The 21980-nt window shown below is 31.6% G+C and overlaps 1 protein-coding gene and 1 long non-coding RNA gene across 2 annotated transcripts; both read right to left on the reverse strand.

The window, feature by feature from the left end:
- Window positions 1-11199: 11199 nt before the first annotated feature.
- LOC128221196 (uncharacterized) lies at window positions 11200-12307 on the reverse strand. The gene is made up of 3 exons (XM_052929677.1): window positions 12271-12307; window positions 12006-12119; window positions 11200-11920 (listed from the first exon to the last, which is right to left on the reverse strand). The coding sequence occupies exons 1-3, from the start codon at window positions 12305-12307 to the stop codon at window positions 11505-11507; spliced, it is 567 nt and encodes a 188-aa protein (XP_052785637.1). The 3' UTR covers window positions 11200-11504.
- Window positions 12308-12946: 639 nt separating this feature from the next.
- Window positions 12947-17488, reverse strand: LOC128221830 (uncharacterized). Its single transcript, XR_008258997.1, has 3 exons — window positions 17287-17488; window positions 13440-13592; window positions 12947-13135 (listed from the first exon to the last, which is right to left on the reverse strand). It is a non-coding gene; the product is annotated as an uncharacterized LOC128221830 (long non-coding RNA).
- Between the last annotated feature and the right edge of the window lie 4492 nt (window positions 17489-21980).

Consider the following 21980-nt stretch of genomic DNA (forward strand, 5'->3'; position numbering starts at 1 on the left):
TCTTATACAATATGTTTATAATGACAAGATACTCATATGTACAGTTAAAGTGAATAAATTATCTGTTCTGTTCTGTTCTTAACATTTCACCCTTAACTCGTCAGTCAATCTGGGGTCATAATTTGAATGTCGGCAAAAAATAAGTTTTGTTAAATGATTTGTGATGAACAACTGTGTACACTATAAAGTAAATTTAATGATTGTCATAACATTTTATGTCTAAATGGACAAGGCAGCTTTCCCTTAACCTTTAACTGGTCGCCGACGCTATTATCGACGCCGTTGCTTGGTCTTATAATAATATAGCCGTTCTCTTTCTGAACACACGACAAGTATTTGCTATCTCTTGACTGCTTTCCGCTGACCTACTGTCATAATTCTATTTTCCAAAGTTACAGTTTGTGTTCGTCATTTTAAACTATCGAATAAAATAGTTATTCAATTATTAAAAAGCGATACGCAGTGTAAATGGCATCATAATAATATTACAATTATATTTTAAACATATTTACCGTTGCAGGTTTCAATTCCCAAATTAAATGATTTTATTCATCACATTGCCTAACCGTAACGTTTTCATGTGACAAAACATGAACGTGATTATTTGAATTTTATCTCCAGGCCGTGCTTAAACATATTACATGACTTTAATACTAAATTTGAAGAACAGCACACGACGCATAATTATTTTTCGCCAAAAGCGTTGCGGATTGTTTTTGCCGTGCAGTACACAGCAGGTCAAACCAACCGAGTAAATTAATGCACCACAACAGACAACCTTTGGTTTCAGATAATCATTGGTGCAATTCATATCCTCGAAAGACCCATAATTTGAATATCTCATCTTAAAATTCCTCACTGAGGATGAAATCACGTCCAAATATAGCTGTTAAATTCAACATGTACTTAAACAGCAATGAAATGTCACACTGTCCACTGCGGGAAATTGTTGAATTTACTTAAATGTACTAAAACCCGTACATCCAACGTGCACGGTAAGTGTACGAGATGTTGAATATACGGATGTGTTCGGACCAGTATATTCATTAAACTCGCACATCTTGAGTATACGGGATTCGATTTACGGGCATTTACTAACCCTAACATTCGTGTTATAATAATTAAAAAAATGTAATTAATCTAGGTCTTTGGATGTTTAATTTGATAGCATACATGATATGAATGACATTCATACCATTGACTAAAAAAATACTTTTACGTAGAAAAACAGGATGGTGTCAGTAAAAATCATCTTTGTAGAAAATTGAATGCTTTAATGGGTTTCGACAGCTTTTTATGAAATTAAAAAAAAGTCTGAATGATAACAAAAAATAAATTGGACAATACTGAGTTGATTGACTAAAGACTAGTACTTAAACTATTTTGATGGATGTACGGCACCGTACATATCCGTATGTCATAAGTGTACGGGCATGCACGGTCTCCGTACATGTTGAAAATACGGTAAATTATGTTCTTCCGTATATTCATCGTGTACGTGATTATACCGTTCCCGTACACGATGAATATACGGGCGTGTAAAATTCCCGTATGTTATTGATGTACGGAAATATATCAGTTCCCGTACACGCTGAGTGTACGAAAAAGTAACACTTCCCGTACACCATGGATATACTGGAATGTACACTTTCCCGTACACCCATGTTATAAAATAGTTTTGAATTTTGTAATCAAGTAAGGTAATTTGGTGTGTTTTTTTGAGAGCATACTAGTATATGTTTGTAAGTGTCACGTTGTATAGGAAATTTAAGGCTTTTCGGGTTTTAACAGCCTTTGATGAAATTAAAGCGACACGTTTATGATAAAAAAAATGAGACTCGGCTAATGATGGAATGGTTAATTTACGACTAGTAGTAAAAATATTTTGATGAATGTACGGCACTGTACATCTCCGTATATCTTGAGCGGACGGACATGTATGGTGTCCGTACATGTTGAGTGTACGGGAATGTATGCTCATCCGTAAACTTTAAGAGTACGGGATTATACCTTTTCCGTACACGATGAGTATACGGGCTAATACATTTCCCGTATATTGTGCGTGTACGGAAAAGTAACAATTCCCGTACACTATGGATATACAGATGTGTACTCTTTCCCGTACACCCATGCTTTAAAATAGTTTTGAATTTTGTAATCAAGTAAGGTTAATTTTTCGTTCATTTGACAGCATATATGATATGAACAACATATGAGCCGCATCGCGCGATTTTGGGCCTTCGGACATAATTATTACAAATGAAATAATCATTAATAAAAAATGCCTCTCATATATACCATTGACTTGCAGAGAAACAGGAATATGTAAGTAAGAGTCACGTTTTGTAGAAATTGTAAATGCTTTTTCGGTTTTAACAGCCTCTGATGAAATCAAAGCGACATCTTCATGATACAGAAGAATAAGATTTGACAATGCTGAGTGGTGTTACATTTGACAGCATATATGATACGATCAACATTTATTACATATACCATTGACTTATTCGTTTTTCCATGTATAGCAGAGTAACAAGAGTCGCGTTTTGTATCAATATCAACGCTTTTATGTGTTTTAACAGCAGTTGAAGAAATTACAATGACATCTATATGATATAGAATAATTGAATTCGACGATGCTGTGTGGATAAATTCACGGCTAGGGCCCGGGAATGTTTAATTTCCCGTATATGATGAATATACTGGCGTGTACCAATCCCGTACGTTATATATGTTCGAAAATATACAAGTAGCATTACCCGTACAAAATAAAAACACAGACATGTTGTGTTTCCCTTAAACGCTTAGTGTTCGGGAATGTTTAGTTTCCCCGTATATGATGAATATACCAATGGGGCATATAGGTTAAGAGGGGAGGGGTTCATTCCTAAATGTTAGGACTTATATAAATAAACACAGGCTATATCACTTTTAGTAAATCGTAGGAATAAACTAATACATTTTTCAGATAAAGCCAAAAACAACTGTTTCAATTAATGGGTGACAGAAGAAATGGGGTGCATAATTAGTATATGTTGTTTTTATACTGAAAGAAGTCACCTAATATATTAAAGAAGTGTCATCACTGTCTTTTTTTCGGGTATTTTTATGGCCTTTCCAATTAAAACTGCGGAAAATATTATTATCATAGTATGCATGAATAGAATAATGATAAATAAATGAATAAAATAAATAAATAAATAAATAAATAAATAAATAAATAAATAAATAAATAAATAAATAAATAAATAAATAAATAAATAAATAAATAAATAAATAAATAAATAAATAAATAAATAAATAAATAAATAAATAAATAAATTAATAAATAAATAAATAAATAAATAAATAAATAAATAAATAAATAAATAAATAAATAAATAAATAAAGTAATTAATTAATTAATTAATTAATTAATTAATTAATTAATTAATTAATTAATTAATTAATTAATTAATTAATAAATAAATAAATTAATTAATTAATTAATTAATAAATAAATTAATAAATAAATTAATAAATAAATAAAATATATAAATAAATAAATATCCAGCAGGTTTATCTCACTTATAATTGTATTCAAACAATTTTATATTATATGTGACATCTGCTTTGATGAATGCTGATAAAATAAGAACATATCTAACGCGTCAAAAGAGACTGATTACTAATTAAACACAACAAAAATATTCATTAATTTCAAGTTTTCTAATTTCATTTTTGTTAGCTTACATTCTTCATAGTTTGTTTCCTATTATGAACTTCCTTTTCACTGAAAGCAGTTTAGCCTAATCCTTCCATTGGTATGAGAGAGTTGAAATAAAGACGCTCTTTATAGATGCATTTCAAAGATTGACAATTGTAACATTTTTTGTCTCATCTCCTGAATTTGGCATCAAGGCTTCATTTCAGTCATATAAAATGACTCTATGTATAACAGATCTCAACTTTTTTCAAAACTGCCGAAATATTTAGTTTCTAAAAAGCGTTAGTATTATTGTAACGCTTTTAGCCATAAAATATCAATTTTCAAACCTAAATATGAAACACTGTGATCTGATCATTTGTCAGCAGTCTTATATCACTGAATTCCAGAAAGTTATTCAAAAATGGCTCATTCCAAGACAAAAAATGTTGTCAAAACGGTCAATCTGTGAGAGTGCAGTTAAAATACTCATTTATTATTATGTATGTAAAAGAAATGCAGATGAAGTCAAAATCAATGTAATTTTGTTAATATCAGTGCTTTGGTTCTCCTTATTTGTTCAATCTTTCTATCAATCATAAAGCACACATTTGTTATAACTTTATAGAAAAAAACGTATTATACTACTGAAGTGCAGATTGTCGGTGTCATGGCAGATAGCAAAGGGCAACTGATAAGCCACACCTTATTTGGACGCTGATTGGTCAATCGGGTATTGGCCAGCTAGTTTGACTGACAGCCCGCGTTATGTCAATTAGTGACATTGATCATTTGCTTTAAAAAACTTCATGGCCAGTTGGTCATAAAATTATACAAAATACAACTAAAACACACAAATTCTAAAAGTTATTAATTAATTCGACAGACTGCGGGCAATTTTTTTGACCGAATTAAATATAAATTGAAATAATGAAGAATATATACATATATAAATAGCCAGCTTCCGTATCTCACTAATTATTGTATTAAAACAATTGTGACAACTGTTTTGAAGAATGCTGATAAAATCAGCTCTGAGGTCATAAATAAAATAAGAGGCATCTGTTTTTAAAGAAATTAGACTGAATACTTATTAAAATCAAGAACAATAATTATTAATTTCGGGTTTGCATGATATTAAAAGTTCTGAATTGAAACTTATTGTTCATTTTCGAGGTTTAAAAAAACAACATTTGAACAATTAAATCAAAATTTTAGAAGCAGCAAACCAGATATATTCTTTTTCTAAATTTATTTTCAACGGCTTTAATTGTAAGCTAACTTTTTCAATGTTTGTTTCCCATTATTAACTTTATTCTCATTGATAGCGGTTGACCCTAACCCATCCATTTGTATGAGGGAGTTGCAATAAAGATGTCCTATCTTTAAAGTTGCACTCTCTTAAATTTGACAACTTTTACTTATTTAAGTTTTGTCTCATAATCAACTAAATTTGGCATCAATGTCTTCACTTTAGTCATAAAGATAACTCACAATAATGATCTCACTTATGTGGAAATATGCCGAAAATTCTATTTTTTCTTAAAGAGATAGTAGTATCCAGTTTTAGCCATACAACATCAATTTTCATTTTCGCTATGCATATTTATGCGACCGTAATAATTTTAATTTACGATAATTTAATAATGATAATAATAATAATAATAATGATAATAATAATAATAATAATAATAATAATAATAATAATAATAATAATAATAATAATAATTAAAATTATAATAATAATAATAATAATAATAATAATAATAATAATAATAATAATAATAATAATAATAACACTAATAAAAATAATAATAATGATAATAATGATAATAATAATAATAATAATAATAATAATAATAATAATAATAATAATAATAATAATGATAATAATAAAAATAAAAATAATAACAATGATAATAATAATAATAATAATAATAATAATAATAATAATAATAATAATAATTATAATAATAATAATAATAATAATAATAATAACAATAATAATAATAATAATAATAAATATAATAATAATAATAATAATAATAATAATAATAATAATAATAATAATAATAATGATAATGATAATAATAAAACATAATGATAATAATAATAATAATTATAATGATAAAAGTAAATATAGCAATTTTAATATCTGTTAAAATTTTCAAGAAATGCGTAAGTTTCAGCCAATATTTAGCTGCTGGTCATTTAACCAATCAAGAGCGTATAAACATTAGCCAGTCCTAATAGCGGGATGCAGAAAGCGCGAGAATTGATATCATCTGTGTCATTACATCATTACATAAGCCAAATAGCAACAAGGAAGAATACCCAACAATAATGAGGTAAGACTACGAGCTAGCATATTATAAGATATAATTGTTATTTATTTTTGATTGGACTTCGATTATTAGTTAGTAATCATGTCTGTGAACCGTGAATTGGTACTTATAATTCGAACGTGAACCATTGAACAACCGGATGAACTTTAATTCTGATAAAATTTAAATTGAGGAACAGCATTGCGCGCTTAAAATAATTTTAAAGTAGAATAAATGCACATCAGAATAAAGATATCAATCTAAAAGGTTTGACATTTTGACATTAGACAATTTTTGGCTCGCTTGTACAAATTTCAGGGGAAACAAAATAATAAATATGTATGCCTTTATGAATTAATACAAGTTGTGTATTGAATTAACTTTGATTAAATAATAGTTGGCATACATTGAAAATATTTCATAGAAATGTTATATTATCACAGATTAAGCTAACTTTTGTATACATTTATTCAATTCACGCACAAAGATCACAGTAAATTGCTAAAAAAGATGCCAAAGATTTCAGTTTTTAATGCTTTAAGAGTGCATCTTTAACTAGTCTAGACTTAGACATATTTAGGTTGTGTCACATTTTCTAATGTTTTTCTATTATGGGGTTTTCTAACTTAATGGTGATGAATTTGCCATATTGCTGTATTATATCAAATATGCATTTCAAATGTCTGTAAGCCATAAGCTTGTTGTGTCTGTATAATTTCATTTTTTCAGTGACCTGATGTCCGTGCGCAATTTGACATAGTGCCTGAAGCCAAGAAATAGCGGAATGGAGCTCATATTAGTTGTGTAATGTTTTCTGGATGTTTGTTTTAACAGCCTGTTTTAATTGTTATTTGACAAGACAGTGGAATCTTAATCATACAACATTTTGTTTGAGCAAATGCCACAATGAAATGATTATGTTAAGGCAGATTTAGAAGGACAATTAACATTGATTACTCAAACATGCTATTTTTAAATCTTATGAATTTATATAAATAGTAGTTTTTCCTATGTCTATAAACAAGGTTTTATAAAAAAAACAGCATGTATTTGTTATTTCATGTCATACGTGTCTAACACGGTCAAACCCTACCTAGGTCAACCCGTGTACGGAGTCCGTTTTCCAATCCCGTACATGTTGCGTGTACGGGTCCGTATATCCATCCCATACACGTTGCGTGTACAGAGACCTATATCCATCCCGTACACGTTGCGTGTACGTGGTCCGTATATTCATCCCGTACACGTTGCGTGTACGGGGTCCGTATATCCATCCCGAACACGTTGCGTGTACGGGCTCCATATTATCATCCCGTACACGTTGCGTGTATTGGCTCCGTATATCCATCCCGTACACGTTGCGTGTACGGAGTCCTTTATTCATCCCGTACACCATGCGTGTACGGGGTCCGTATATTCATCCCGTACACGTTGCGTATACGGGGTCCGTATATTCATTTCTTATACGTTGCATGTACGGGATCCTTTAATCTATCCCGTACACGTTGCATGTACGGGGTCCGTATATCAATCCCGAACATGCGAGTGTACGGGCTCCGTACATCCATACATATATTTTTGCCAAAATATGCTACGCTTAAAATATGTATTTCTTCAAAAACACGTGAAAGAAATAAAAAAGTGTATATACATTGATAACTCCGTATATCCACGGGTACGTGGATGGATATACGGAAGTCCGTTCACGTGGTGTTCCGTATACGTATGTATGTACGGGTCCCGTACACGTTGGGTGTACGGGTCCGAACACGCGCGTATATTCAAGATGTACGGGACCGTTCTTTCCCGTATATTCAACCATTTTCCGCAGTGGTCACTAGTCATTAGCAAATGCATTCATTTATTAAAATTGTGTATGTTAAGACAAGAACAAGTTGTCACCAGTCATTAGCAAATGCATTCATTTATTAAAATTGTGTATGTTAAGACAAGGACAAGGATAATTTCAGTGGTTCTCACAGAAACACTCGCATAGGCCATGATTTCATCAAGGTTGACTATTTATGATGATAATAAGAATGCTACATTTTCTTGGCGAAACGAATTGATGAAAATTGATTGAACTTATATGTATTGCCAATCTGACAAACTCTGACAAATTATCATAATAGTAAATATTGAGAGTAAGTCTCTTTTGATATTATAAAGATGCTTGGAATACAACTAGATAAATATAGTTTTTAACAATTATGTACTGTGTTGTTTGTGGAGTTTTGTGCTGTTGTGCCATGTTTCTAGTTTGTGATTGTTAGCGTTTGTGTTCTTTGTCTTTGGAGGTTACCCTGTGCAATTATACGGGGTTAATGTTTAAACTTTCGGCACTAAGCTTGTTTCTGTAGCTTTTTATATAAATACTTTACCGGAATTATAAAACATGTTAAGGAAGTGTTGAAATTATATAATATTTAGGGGAATGTATTGCAATTATACACTATGTTAGTGTTTTATTTGCAACAAACAATATGTTAGGATTAAACTGGAAATATAGAATATGTTAGGGCTGTATTGAAGTTATTAAATATGTTAGGGAAGTATTGTACACATGCAATATTAAAGGATTGATGAATCATTAGAGGTATATTGGGATTATATAATATCTGAGGTCTATATTAACAGTGTACATACGTTAGAACATTACTGGAATTATAAAATATGCTAGGGATTTATTGACATTACACAACATGTAAGGGTTACACTTTAATCATACAATATGGTTGTGATGTATTGGGATTACACAATATGTTAAAGCAGCACTGTACTTACAAAATAAATTAGGGCTGTCAAGAATTTTTACAATAGTTAGGGCAGTACTGGACTTAACACAATAAGTTAGGGCTGTACGGGAATTTTACAATAGATAGGACAGTTCTGGACTAACACAATCAGTCAGGACTGTACTGGAATCATACAATATGTAATGTGTTTATTGCAATATATAGTTTAGGGCTGCACTGGATTTATAGAATATGTTAGGGATAAACTGTAATTACACATTTTTGGGTGCTGTGCTTAATGTATGCAATATGTAAGGGCCGTAATGGAATTTAACAATATATCAGGGCTGTAATGAAAATATATAATACGGTAGGACTGTACTGATGTTTGGGCTGATCTCAGATTGCACAAAATGTTAGAACTGTATTTGAATCATTCAATATGTTTTGGCTGTTGTGGAATAATGCAATGTGTAATGACTAGACTGTAATTATACAATGTGTTAGGTTTGTTTGGTAATTATACAATGTGTAAGGACTGTACTTGAATTGCACAATATATTAGGTCTGTATTGGAGTTATACAATATGTTAGAGTCGTACTGGAATAATTCAAAATGTTTTGGCTGTATTTGAATTATACAATATATTAGGGCTGTATGATGAGCTATACATTATGTTTGAGCTGAATTGGAATAATAAAAAAATGTTAGGGCTCTATTTTTTAATTGAAGTTAATTAATATATAAGGAGTGTATATGAGTTATTCAATATATAAGGGATGTATACAAGTTATACAATATATAAGGGCTGTATTGGTGTTATACAATATAATTGGGCTGTATTGAAATTATACACAATACTAATGTGTACCCTGTATTTGAATTATTAAACAATATGTTAAGAAATTAAGGAAATTTTGGAAAACCACAACATATTTTACAGTTTATTTTACGTTTAAAAGCTAGAAGTATTTAGAATATACTCGATTATTACATATTGTTTACGTAAACTTTCAAGTGATAAATCTGTAACTTTTAATAGATTTAAGTTATTATTATCAGTCATGTATCGTTTATGACTTTCCACTTTGTTTCATTTCGATATAGACCTTTTCAGTTTAACTGGCATGTTTATAATTTTTGAATTACTCTTGAAAACATTATTAAGTATGTAAATAAGATATATAGGATAATATTATACTTAAACACAAGTAAAATATGAATGTAACCGTCCGGATAGGATCACTGAGGCACATCGAGGCAGCAGCCTCGGTAAATGTTTTCAAAGTAAAACTAAATATAAAAAATAAAGGCTAAGATACATACAATGCAAGTGTCATATCTTAACAATACATACAATGTTGATCATGGCAAATATGATAAATCCGTATTTCTTAAATGATTTTGATTTAAGTAAAAGTCGGAAACACACAATCAATTTTGCGTCAGTGTTTTATAAAATACTTGTATATTAATTTATTTTGTCAGTCAAATGACTGTCACTAAATCAGCTTGGCATTGCCATCGTTTTGCGTGCCTGTTATGCCAAGTTTTTCATGATAATTTAAGTGACTAAATTTTTGATGGCTGGCAATTTTTTTGTTGGTCTTTCAACATCACATCTGGTCAAAGGAGTGGATTGGACAGAGGCAAAGCTGTTGCCTATTTGGGGTACTTAGGGGTAACACACCTAGCCCCAATTGAAATTCTAGAACCGCCCCTGCATATTAGACTGATACTGGTACACTAAATTATTCACAGATTCAGACTTCAGCCTGGTTCAGGAACACAGGATCGTCAGTTTGAAACTGTTTCAAACTTTCAGTGTTTGACTTGGTTGAACATATTGATTCGTTTCATTTCCTTCTGTTAATTTTCAAATTAAAAGCCTCTACTTCGGAAGATTAAGCATAATCCATATGTTTTACTCGTTATTTTGGTGATAAAACCATGTTAGTGGACTGGAAACCTCGGAAATCCATGTTTTTTTTACTGAATTTCCGCGGACGCGGAAGTTGACATGTAGATTGACTGGCTCCCGTTTCATCTTCATTCTCTATCAAAACCGAGAGGCAGTACCAAGGGAAGCAACTACACACGTATAGCAATGCAAAGGGAGGCAAGTCAGTCGAGTTTTTCGGAAAATGCCGAACAGGGGGTAGTTTGTAACAAAACTGCCAGCTTATGAAAATGATTTGAACTGAATAACATATCGTATCAAACTTGAAAATTATCAATCTTTTATATCGTTATGTAATAATTAAAAGTCAAATATCAGTTCAGTTCTACTTTAAACATATTTAAATTAGTCATTTCAAAGAAAACAGATGCGATTAATACCGATGTTTCGAAAACTATTTAACCACATATTTAAATTCTGAAAAAGCAAAACAACATTTTATTTTCAAAAATATATTTTAACAAAAATACAATAATAGAAAAGCTGTGGGTATTGGCAGTATAAGTTATGCAAATTATAAAAAAAATCAAGATCATAGCACATATATTGAAATACTCATCAACATCAGAAAGATTAGGCAATACATCAGAAAAACGAATATTTACAATTACAAAAATACAGTATACAATAACTTACATAATTATATAAACTCCATCTGGTATATACGCGTAGGAATATCGCCAAATTAACAACACAACACTCAGGAACACAATTATAAAAACTAATTCTGATCAGTTTTTTGACACTTAATAAACCAATGTTTGAGACGTTACTCTTGAATGTTTAGATAACTGTTGATTTTTCAGTATGGCAGATCATATGCGTAATAAACCAGGAAATGATCATTGTAATTGTTAATGTCTAACAATTCAGGATTGGATACAGATACCGAGAGCCTATCATATTTGTTCAGCTTGAAAACAGCTGACAGGAAACTTGTAAAATTACCACCATTTCCTTCAAATGATTTCACGGTTTGCATCAGTACGTCAGGCTTGCTATAGTCGTTGGAAAGCAACTCAACATGATGACTGAAAGTCGTTGCTCTGGTTTCATTTTTCGGTGTGCGTGTCTCCTGTATTCGCCGTATATTCAGTTGCGATGAAACGATGTAGTAGCCAGACTGCTTGACATATATGTCGCCCTCGAGTTCCAAGTGGACGCAGTTTTTTGTGTAAAAGGTTCGACCGTGTTTATTCCACAGGACCTTGTCATGACCTTAAATATGAAAAAAGATTTAACATAATATTATGTACATATACACATAGCACACGATAAGATACATACTGTCAATAGTTCTTACCACCTACAATGTAGCTAGGTTTGAACTCCACCATTCCGACTACTTTAGCGACAGGCTGCTTGTCGCGAGTTTCCCTTTGACAGTCAGCATACTCTTCTGCTATGTCAGTTGGACCTGTATAATGAATGTATAAATAAAAATAAAACTGTGTAGATGATCGATATTAAAACTGTTCTTACACATATTGTGTTCTTTATAAGAAAAGCATTTCCTGTTTATGGCTTCGCGTTTGCATTCTTTGACAGAAAAAAACCCTCATAATTACTTGGACCAGAACTGCCGTAGTGATATTGAGCTGTCATTTCCTGAAAAGTAATATAAAGTGTATGTCTTAAACAAGTGTCAGACAAGATTCATATCAACAAACTGTTATGTATGTCTGAGTTTGAGATTGAAGACGAGTATAGTAAAAACCTAAGTATCCTTAATAAAATCCCTGCTACGTTTTTAATTTAATAAAACTATAATATTGACACATTATGATTCATTTAAACAGTCAAACATAAAGATCATTGTAGCACTATGTGCATGTGATTATTCTTCGGTTTTCGACGAAAAATTGGGTCTTTGGCGTTTGCCCTGTGCCATTAAACGGTGTTTATGTTTAAACATATGGTTACTGAGCTTGTTTCTGTAGTTTTTCACATACACAGTACAATTGTTATTGACAAGAAGTTATGCGTTAGGTTTAACGATACAATTTGTTGCGTTGAAATGCATTGTTTTAATTTAATTTGAAATGATCATAATAATAGTTTGTAGCAAAAACCTGATATTGACATGTGATTTTGTCGGAAATATTTGATTTGCTTAAATAAATTATACACCTTATGATTTACGTTTTGAAACAATATCTGAGTAATGCTTTTGGCAGGTCCACAACACATCCCGTCGTCTCTTTGTTTGAAAGCAGAACGACCAGCAGCTTCTGGGCTAATGTTTGTGTTAGCATTGGTCTTCATTTTGTCGCAAGGAATGCAAGTTAAGCTTTCTTGAGGTTGTGTTAAAGATGTTATTTTAACAGCTAAGGCTATTATCAGAACTAGGAACACAAGCGTTAGGATGACGGTTGCTAGTATACAAATAACAGCTACTTGTTTTGAATGAATGCGATTGCATTTACCGGACCCCTGAAAAAGTAACACACTCTGTAAACAAATTACACAAATCCGAATTCAGTCGAAGTAATCCATTGCTTGTTTCACATTACATCTTGACGTGTTATAGAAGTACAATACATTAAACATAATTAACGTACAAACGAAACATTAATATTCATTATTTATAACCATAAAATATGGCAACCTTTGCCTCAACCTTTGTTCATGAAATTTAATTTAAACAATATTAATTATTTATAACCATCAGATTTGTCAATCTTTGCCTCAAGCAATTGTTCAAGAAAAGTTGTATAAGTATTAAACAACAACGTACCCCCTCCTTTCTTGTTCGATTTGAGACGTCAGGCATCCTGTCACGAGAGCAGTTAAGGTGTTTGCAGCTGGTCCCCCGCTTGTTCTGTACTCGCTACGATGTAGCTGAAATTAGTGCTGATGTCTTGCAGGGTAAGTGTCCTCCGTATTCCACCTGCCATAAGAGTTTAACAAGACCGATAAGAATTATATTTTAAGTGTTTAATTACAATAACGTAATATGTAGTTGTTCAATTACAAATTAATTATATGCTTATCAGAATCGTCGTTACTTTCGTTTATTACCCTTTATTTATTATTCGTCAGGATGATTTAAGATGTAACATGTAAAATAAAAGTCCTTAAAATCGCCTGTGTAACGTTTGACTGATCTTTGTACCAATTTCCATGTTTATTGCAATTATGAAATATTTCATTTGGTAGGCATACGATGGGAATACTATAAATAATGTGATTAGTCTTTGTTCGGTTTGCAATGTTTTGTTGTTTTTTCTAGTCAACGGAGGTTCTGAAAGACAATAAGCATCATCAAACTCCTATTGTGCTAGAGAATTTACTCGATCAATGTGCTAAGTGATTTTGCAGTAAAACAGACATTAGTTTAAACTTGTTTATTTTACAACGATTGTGAAACAAGCTTTTGCAACTTATATCCATCAGTCTCGTTAGCACGATGGTGCGCGAGAGTGTGGTCTTGTTTATTTGGGAAAAAGGTTTACCCAGAGGAAATCTACGTTTTCGACTTGGTGACCACAAACTAAACTCACATGCGCCCAGACCGAGGTGTAAAGCGAGTGCACTTACTATTGCGGTAACCGAACAACATACATTGACGCACAAGGCTGAAGACCGCAGTTATCTGTCCGAGGTTGATCCGGATATTACTACAGAAACAATTTTGCTTGTGCACAAGTATCAATATTTAATTAAAATTGAATGAAAATGAAGATGTTCTTTTGGCAGATAACTTGAATTAATTTGACACTCTATTGCAAAAACAGTCATAGCTTATGGAAGTATTATAATTGTCTGTTTGTAATCGATTAACTACTTGGCGGTAGGGTTATGTATTTGTACTCGATTTTGACAGGCGGGTTAATGATCAACGTGGTGTTTTATTTTGATTATATTTAGCCGGAAAAGCAGGTGTCCTCGCCGCAAATCCTTGAGTGTTTTTTTTTCTGTTTGTTATTATTTTAATATTAATTCGCCATCTTAATTCATTAACTGCAACCTTCTTCAAGATGGGACACCATTTACGCAGAACCTTAAAATAGCTAAAATTATATAAATCCTTACGCTAAACATAAGGCTAGTTCCAAGAATTAATTCTGTACGCTCTCAGTGAGATTATCTGTTTTTGAGTATTTGATTTGCAATCATTTTAATTCTTCAATAATTGACAAATTTCAACTAGCGTTAATTTCCACCCGAAATGTGAACACATATTTCCTTTCATCAATTGCACATGTACACATATACAGATGATAACATTTTCTTCATTCACCTCTTCCTCAAGGAAAACCTCCGTCTCTTCCTCCACCTCAAGGAAACCGATCTTCATATGGAGCCACACAAAAAAGGAACACCTACATCAAGAGAGGACATTGACACAATTGATTATAAGTATCTTCCATGGCCGAGAGTGTAAGATAGGTTCATTCCGACCCGAGCGTAGGGTGTTTTGTCTTTAAATAGTTCTAAGGAGAGTGAAGCCTTATTTGTTGAAAAGTGCCTCAAAACAGTTTTATGGTGACATTTGAAACGAGAAATAATTAATTAGCGTTCTAAATATTGCCACAAGACAAGGTGTCTGTAATGCTACAGAAGACAGTCTTCAACAAGGGAGGTTACAATGTGGTGACCATAAGAAAGGAATTCCATACGGGCATTTTATCTTCGCCCGTGGGCAAGATAAGATTGTCTAGCATTGTAAAATTATTGGATCTACTTATCTGAGATGGGAGAAAACAACTACATATACAAGTAACTGTCCTACGGACATAAATTGAAGAGATAAATATAAAAAGTATTGATGAAACACACGGCGTACTGGTATAAACTAAAATTAAAAAGTAAATACAATTGACAATGCAAGTTGACGTTAATATTCGATGCATAACATGTAGGGCGGAAAAGCGGTAATTGAAAACGAAGCTAAATAAAGGTAAAAAAAGGTTTGTATGCAATCGTCAAAACGGTTAATTATTTGCGATTTGTGAAGATACTTGAAAGAGTGCGATCAGGATATAATCTTTGAACAGCTATGAAACTTAAAAAAGGCAGGAAGGGGCGTTGCATATGTAAACACTTTATGACATGCTGAAAGATGAGAGTAACGAGTTTTTTTATGGAAATGAACCACAAAAACTAACGTCCAACTCAATCAACCATGAAAAGTGCAAAAGTTGATCAAAAGTGGAGGCATATGTTTGCAGGTTAAACACTTTACGCGTAAATTTAACAGCAGATACAAACTATTCATCATTGTCGCTGTTTGTTGATTATAATGTTATCTTAAATGTATTTAAATGTATCCTTAGATATAAGGTCGTTTTGAATTCATTTTTAGTGAAGCTTTGTTTTTTGTCGTCTGCATACCCTAGTGATGTCTACTATATCGAAGCGCAAATGACGACGTATGTTCAAGGTCAATAGAGGGGAGAGAAACAAATTGTGTACCTATGTGTGTAGCAGTACACAGACGTAAATTTTTAAAATTATTCTGTAAACTTGTACTAGTAGGCTCGCTTAATCTATCTCTATCGTACAAGGCGTTTTAAGCTCATACAATGTAATCCTAGCTGGGTATTTCCGTGCTCCTATCACTCACAAATGTACCCTTACAGAGTGGGTTTACAACCTCTCTTATACCACATTTATCACCTTGCTGAGTTTATCATTTAAATTATGCAAAGTATCGAATTCTGAAGATATCTCTTTAACAGCTAGGAGTAAGTACTACATAAGAATTCTGATAAGATAGCTGCCAACATGTCATACCGGGCTTTGAGGTTGAATTGTTTGTTTATTTGGTTATCAGAGCTGTATTATTGAAATGAGATAATAAGCGTTGTTAAAGATCACTTGATACTTGATCCGCTTTGTCAAGTTCAAATGCAGTTTTAATAATTTAGTGCTTTTATATGTCTAATAAAATCATTGACCATATTATTTACCGAAAAGCTAAATATTACAAGTTAACTTGATGATTGTTAAGAGTTAAATTTTCATGCTTATTTTTTATGCTATAAATATGCTGTCTGTTTTGCAATTTTATTTGGCAGGTCATATATTTGAAACAAAAATGAAACGTTATTATAAGACAAATATTGTTCAAGGATTTTTTATACAAGTACGTTAAAACTAAATGCAAAATGCCTAGAGGTCTCCCTTTATATCAAACAATGAGTATGTTTTTTACTTAAGGTGAATGTTTTTATGAGTCTCAGTTTCTAATAAATTAATGTTTAATATATTTAATTTAGTCAGGTACATGTAATGAGAAGGTAAAAATGCATTTAGTATTTGAAGCTGAAATAAGAACATTCCGTTTAAATCAATTACATTTGAAATTACCTTTAAGGGATATGTATAGTTGTCAACAACATGCAAAGCTGTAAATGGCGTTTTTACCCTCTGAAAATTTCATTTCTCATTGATTATTGTAAGTAAATAGTTAATAAATTGTCATTTATAAAAGTATAAAACGGGATCACCGAGTGTATTTTACCTCGAAATTGTTTTTCTGTATTACCTATGTGAGTTTATAGCAAAGCAACGTTTCAGAAGTTTGCATACAATTGATCAAGTGTTCAATCCCACAAAAAAAAAAGAATATTATTTACCAAGTTTTCGAATTACGTTGACATCCCTGTAAAATCCAATGCTGACGGCAAAACCTATTTCCCTTTATTGATCAATGACTTTCTTATTCAAAATTTAAGTACTCATAACATAAAAAGTTCGATCTTAATTAACAATGTAATATGTCACTCCATCCTCAAGTCAAACCTATTATCACGCTATTAGTGTAAAGCTTCCTTCTCTTTTGACAAATTCACCACGACTGATACTGTTAAATATCCGAGCGTTTATATTACTAAAGGCCTACATTCAATTGCGCCGTATATATATTTCTTTACCACAGTGAGTATTTTAAGAATGAATTTTAAAGCCAGGTTTAAGTAATATAACGTTTAATTTAAATTGATTACCCGCCTTCAAACAATGTGTTACCAATACTTTATTTATGTCATGTATGGGTAATTAAAAAACAAAGAGTTATAATGTGTGAATCATAAATTCTGTAAACGTTAATTAGTGTTTAAATTGTCAGGTAGTATGCTGCAGTATATGGAAAGTTACATTGATACCCTTTGCCTGTTAACAGATTCGCACAATTTATTTACTATTGGTTTAAAGTACTTAACACTGATAATAGCTTCATTAATACTTTAACTAGACTCTGCTTAAAGACTGTGTTGACGGCAAATAAATTGGTTATGAAGATGCGTATGAACATCATTAAGACATTGTTAAAAAATGCACTAACGTTTCACCACGCGTTTGAGGGTTCCTGCGCATTAATGGGAAATTGAAACGGGTATATATTGGCGAAACAGGATAGGCAGGAATCAGCAAGTGAGTCAAACGTATAACTGAAGATAGAGAGAAGATGAGTTTCACTTCCATTTCAATTGTAACATTTTAAGGATAGAACCTCAATTAAGACACTACCGGGCGAATCCAAAGGTATTTAATATATTGCAATTGCTAAACATGCAAAATGCTAACTTGAAAACTTTGTGTTGCACGATAAATAGAACATGCATATATCAGTAGAAATAACGTGCTAAATAGTAATCGATAGACTCTTTTTTGTTTCATATTTACTATAAATATAATAATTCATGAACTATTTGCCTGTAAATTTAATTATGAAATGATGATATGTTTGAAATGATGGTAATTATAGGCAAAATAAATATGGTGATCAAAACAGAATGCAGTAACAATATACTGTTGAAATAACATAATAACATGGTTATGTCAACAGACACGTGCTTACTGATTGCCTGTGGTGTTTCAGAAAAATCACATTTATTTTCAATTCAATTCAATTCACCATGAAATTACACTCCAAACTAAAGGCAATCTGTCATAATGTTCTTGCAGTTTGCAATTGCATTCTTCTTTCAAATGTTTCATGCTAGTTTTTAACGGATCTGTTTCATGTTATAATATATATGTCACAAGCACTGTATAATTTATTAGGAAATTAGACTTTGATACCAACATCTTTGTACTGCTTTTACTTTTGGATTGGCATGTCTGAACAATTTACTTTTCACTTTATGTTAAGTAATCAGCTTTTAGTACTTACAAAATATTTGAAGTGAATATGTTTACTATCAGTATGAACAGCTGTCATCAGTAATTGAAAGTACGTATCCCAATTTAATGAGGATTACTTATATTAATACAACTTAAGTATTGCAATTTTAATGCACCTGGTATGTTAAGGCCAATGCATAATGAACTAGAGGTTTGTCATTGTGGCCGTTTCTTAAACTGTAAAAGACCAAGGTTATATCCCTTAAGCTGTAAAAGGCCAAGATTATATATCTTGATATCCTTTGACCTGTAAAGGGCCAAGGTTATAGCCCTTAACCTGTAAAAGGGTATCCCTTAACCTGTAAAAGGCCAAGGTTAAATCCCTTAACCTGAAAAAGGTATCCCTTAAACTGTAAAAGGCCAAGGTTATATCCCTTAAGCTGTAAAAGGCCAAGATTATATATCTTGACATATAAACGGCCAAGGTTATAACCCTTTTACCTGTAAAAGGCCAAGGTTATATCCCTTATCATGTAAAAGGCCCATATTTTATCCCTTAACATCAGTTACTTAGACATTGGTTTATGACACAAACAACAGTAGCCAGGGCATTGCATCTAGGTTAAATGCACTCTGTGACTCCATTGGACTTCGATAAATTACAATTTGCTAGTTATTTTCCGTACATATTTCATTGTAAAAAAAAAACTGTTTTAGATTGGAAAAACTACTATTTCTAGATTTACACTTACTTTCCATATTTTATTTTGTAATCATATGTTCTGTGTATTTGTCAAATAATCTCTTGTAATTCTGTATAGAATGGCCATATACTTGTTCTATATATTTCATGTAACTTTTAGTATGCATATGGACGAGTCTCAAATAAAGATATATACTTCTAATACATTCATTTCCATAAAAGTCCGCATTTGATTTAAACAAAATAAAGTAAAGTAATCATATCTCAAACAGCTAGGTTAATGCAAAACTATTAAACTTAATGAGTGCTGAATACCTGAATGAAAATCTGAACTATTTATTTACGTTTGTGTGGTATTTACACACATATCGATCTCAGAGGAATGAATGCTTAATTGAGTTAAATTACTTGAACAAGAGTTGTAGTAGTAGTAGTAGTAGTAGTAGTAGTAGTAGTAGTAGTAGTAGTAGTAGTAGTAGTAGTAGTAGTAGTAGTAGAAGTAGTAGTAGTAGTAGTAGTAGTAGTAAGTAGTAAGAAGTTAGTAGCAGTAGTAGTAGTGATAGAAGAAGTAGTACTAGTAGTAGTAGTTGTAGTAGTAGTAGAAGTAGTAATAGTTGTAGTAGAAGGTTAGTAGTTGTAGTAGTAGTAGTAGTAGTAGTAGTTGTAGTAGTAGTAGTAGTAGTAGTAGTAGTAGTAGTAGTAGTAGTAGTAGTAGTAGTAGTAGTAGTAGTAGTAGTAGTAGTAGTAGTAGTAGTAGTAGTAGTAGTAGTAGTAGTAGTAGTAGTAGTATTGATAGTAGTAGAAGAAGTAGCAGTAGTATCAGTGGATGTAGGAGTAGTAGTAGGAGTAGTAGTAGTAGTAATCAAAATCATTTTTGGTCTAAAATAAAGGTATCTAAAGGATTGTCTGATCGATTGATTGATTATTTGACAAAACGATTGATTGCTTGGATGATTAACCGATCGATTGATTATCAGGAACATGTCATCACAGCTTTTGATACGTTTGGGTTTAATGCTTGTTCGTATGGTTATTTTGCATTTGCTTCTCAACATCATTGTTAACGAGCTCGACAAACAGTACAAAAGTGGGTTGGAAATACTTATTGCTGAATTATTTCTTTCTTAAAATACCAGCAATCACCACAAAGCTGTTGTTTTTTTTATATTCTTTTTATTTTACTATTTTAACATAAAAACATATTAGCATTTCATTGAAGACATTTCCGTAAAAAAATAGTGCATTTTGATTTAATGTATGATTAAATCTTCTTTCGTCAAAGTTGCTTAATTCCTTACTACACCTACATATAATTATTGCAACGGTAGTGTTTATTACGTTTGCTAAATATTGAATCGCAAACTAGATAAAAACATTTTTTAAAGATTCATTTTAAGGTCCTTCAAATTTGTTTTTGCGCAGTGGAAACCTCTTAACCATTCGTTTACTTCGTCCCTTATGATTGTATTTTGAACGTCAAAAAGATACAAATACAATATTTGTTTTCAACATATTTTTCTAAATACTTCAAATATCTAAGTAGTATTATCAATGACTCTTTAATGTTTTGTTAAAGAGTATTCGGAAGAACGATTTCGTTAAACTTAAATCAAATACTGCTTGTATGTATACATTCAGACTGCAGCTAGCATGCTATGAGAGAGGGATTTCTATTTAAAGCAATCATCATTCAACCATTTTATAACTATTCAACTTGAAATACAAATGTTAATCATGACTACAATACAAATTTTTTTTTTTCTAAATACTTCAAATATCTAAGTAGTACATTGTATTATCAATGACTCTTTAATGTTTTTATTAAAGAATTTTCGATAGAAAGATTTCGTTAAACTTAAATTAAATACTGCTTGTATGTATACATTCACATAGCAGCAAGCATGCTATCAGAGAGGGATTTCTATTTAAAACAATCATCATGCAATCATTTTATAACTATTGTAGAAACCAGTTTTTTGGGTCCATATCGGAATTTACCTTTTTGTATTGTATTCATGAACACGCATTCGTGACGTTTTCTTGGAACCTGTATAGTGTTTTTGAAGTTCTTTGGCACAGCTTTTCATGCAGCGTTTTGGGTATGTGACTGTGTGTTTATTTAACACAGCATTACACAGTGAAGTCATTTAAAGAATATACTTTGTTAAACCAGTTAATGTATATACACAAACGTTTTTATGTCAGATACGTTGATATCATGATCCAGACAAGGCCATTTTCATCATCAGAGTCCCAGACACGTTCGTTTAAGAAATGAAGTGTCTACAATAATTCTTTTGTTCGAAATACCTCGCGCGATGTAGGATTAAAGCTCTTTGATTCAAAATCTTCTTAATCATTTAACTCATTTATACAGCTGACAGTCACATATTCACATCGAACGGGTTATTTTAAATTCACAATATTCTTCCCCTAGCTTAAAATATCGCAAGGTAGGTTTTGAAATAGTTTTTACTTTTAATAAGATGATGACTCTTTATG

The sequence above is a fragment of the Mya arenaria genome, chromosome 16 (assembly GCF_026914265.1).
Source record: "Mya arenaria isolate MELC-2E11 chromosome 16, ASM2691426v1".
NCBI classification, from domain to species: domain Eukaryota; kingdom Metazoa; phylum Mollusca; class Bivalvia; order Myida; family Myidae; genus Mya; species Mya arenaria.